General features: G+C 40.7%; 1 protein-coding gene across 1 annotated transcript in view; it reads right to left on the bottom strand.

The window, feature by feature from the left end:
* Positions 1 to 1,186: 1,186 nt before the first annotated feature.
* The window catches only part of Mgam2 (maltase-glucoamylase 2 (putative)), an 83,739-nt gene continuing 82,321 nt past the window's right edge, over positions 1,187 to 2,604 (bottom strand). Inside the window, 1 exon segment of the mRNA XM_055602130.1 lies at positions 1,187 to 2,604. This exon segment is cut by the window's right edge and continues 11 nt beyond it. Within this exon segment, the coding sequence (XP_055458105.1) occupies positions 2,474 to 2,604 (131 nt within the window). The 3' untranslated portion in view covers positions 1,187 to 2,473.

Genomic DNA, 2,604 nt, shown 5'->3' with positions numbered 1-2,604 from the left:
CATTAGCAAGAGCTTGGGAAGTCCTACAGAAGAGTTGAGAAAATGATTGAGGGAGGCAGAGGGGTCAGGGACTAAACAGGAAGATCTACAGAGTCAACTAACCCGGGCCCATGGGGGCTCAGAGACTAAACCACCAAGTAAAGAGTGTGCATTGGCTGGTGCCAGATCCCCTGCACATATGTAACAGGTGTGCAGCTTGGTCTTCATGTGAATTCTGCAACAACTGGAGTGGGGGCCCTCTCTCACTCTGAAGCGTCCTTTGTATCCCATTTCCCTAATAGGGTTGCTTTGTCTGGCCTCAGTGGGAGAGGATGTGCCTTGTTCTGCAGGGGACTAATGTGCCAGAGTGGGTTGGCACCCACGGTGGACCCCCCCTTCTCTGAGGGGAATAAAAGGGGAAAATAGGGAGAGAGGAGGGGAGATGGGAGGAGAGGAGGGGGCTGCAATCTGGATGTAAAGTGAGTAAATAAATAAATAATTTTTAATTAAAAAAATTCTCATTGTAGAGCAATTAAAAGAGATAGGCACTCTATATCGGCTTCTGGAGTCCACACACATGAGGCCACATGTGTAGGTATTTACACATACACAACATGAGCATATGCATATTTATCACACATACAAAAGCAAACTTTCAGACCCACAACTTACCCCTAAGTTTGTACTGACAAAAATGCGCCATGTTGGATTTCTCTTGGTAAAAATACAAAATACGGAGCCCATGCCATATTCTATAGAGATACTTATGAGCTTTGTCTTGGTTAGAAGGATCAGACAAGAGCCATGTAATCCCTAAACAAAGGCCTCAGCCTTATTCAAGTGGCTATAACTTGTGGGCAAATTCCAGGAAACAAGCATAATGGATGAACCCATGACCTTCATGGGGCATGCCACTGCATGATTCAGAACACAGCACCTCTGTGGTGGCAAGAAGCCAGGAAGATATTTGTAGAAGACGAAGGGATATTCAAGTAGAGTAACTCAAAGATGCTGGGATTGCTCTTGGTATAATTGACCAGTACAAGAGGGTGGGAACATGATACATGGTAGACGTAAGGAAGCTTTCAAATTCTTTGGTCTCAGGGTCTCTATATATTTAAAACCAGTCAAGGCATCGTGTTGCCCATGTGAGTTATACCTGCTAATATTTACTGAATGCAAACTTTGAATTGAATCATTTACAAGATATTTTATAAATATTTATTTTGTTAATTAAAAATACAGTGTATCTGCTACATGTTAACATAAATAAGATTTGTGAAAAATAAGCATACTTTCAAAGGCAAAAACAAAGATATAGAAGAATGGTGTTGTTTTACATTTTGAAAGTTTTTTTTCAATGACTTGCCTAACTTCAATGGCATCTTATTTGCAGCTGTTTGTATATCTATCTATTGTAGTACCACACTTCAGAGTCTCTGAAAACAGCAGCAAAATTACAGTTATAAAGGAACAACGAAATAATTTTATGGTTGGGAGTCATCACAACATGAGAAACTGTAGGTTTCACATGTTCACAGGTTCACAGCATTAGGAAGGTTGAGAACCACTGCGCTAGACCCTTGAGCGAGATCATGGAAGGGTTTTAAATGATCTTGTCAGAGGTAACCACATTTGTAGGTTTTGTGCTAAAAATATATGGAATCATGGGCATAGTAGATGCTGTGGTGAAATTGTCAGCAACATCAAGAGTATTATTTGTGACATTTGTACTACTTTCTGAGAAAGGTATGGTTATGCTAGGAATCCACAACACTACAGTTTGCTGTGGTGGAATCTGTAGTAAAGGGAGTATGTATTCAGGAAGAGTAGAACTAATTGCAATACTAGGAAAACAAAAATGTTTAAGGTGTGGCTGTGGTAGAAAAAGTTGAATTAGTACCGTAAGGAATAGCACTCACAGAAAAAAAAGTCTAGTTATACCAGAATATGGGGTGCTAGTAGTGACACCAGCAGTACTTGTCTTGCGTGTGTGCTCATCGTGAGTGTACAATCATTAGAGCTATCAGAAACATGACCTATAGGAAACATGGTATGCATATTAGAAGAGGAGAGTTGGCTGTGGCATCAACAGTCCTTGTTTCACTCACTGTCATTGACACAAAAATCACAGCACTAACAATACAAGGACACACAGGGAAAGCTGTAGTAATGTCAGAAAAGAGGTGCTGTAGTATTGTCACCAGTACGTGTTTCAGTAGCTGTGGTTGTGACAGGAATCACATCACTAGTGACAGCAAAAGGAGGACTCATTGGAAGAGGTGTAGCTGTGTGGGCAAACGAGGTGGCAATTGTACTGTTACCAGTATCTGTTTCATTTCCTCTGGATGTGACAGGAATCATATCACTTCTGTTAGCAATAGAAGTTAGTGTAGGGAAAAGTGTGGCTGTGTCAGGAAATGAGGTACTAATTGTGTTGTCAATCATACTTGAAAACAGTACTTCTTTCATTACTGTTTCAACAGTACTTCTTTCAATCAGTACTTCTTTCAGTACCTGTGCTTATGGCAGGAATTACATCAGTAGTGACATTGGCAGGAGTTGTTGTAGGGAAACTTGTAGTTGTGTCAGGAAATGAGGTGCTGGTTGTGTTGTCAATGGTGC

Source organism: Psammomys obesus, unplaced genomic scaffold, assembly GCF_907164565.1.
Source record: "Psammomys obesus unplaced genomic scaffold, mPsaObe1.curated_primary_1811, whole genome shotgun sequence".
In the NCBI taxonomy this organism is placed as follows: domain Eukaryota; kingdom Metazoa; phylum Chordata; class Mammalia; order Rodentia; family Muridae; genus Psammomys; species Psammomys obesus.
This window is presented reverse-complemented; position numbering and strand designations above follow the sequence as displayed.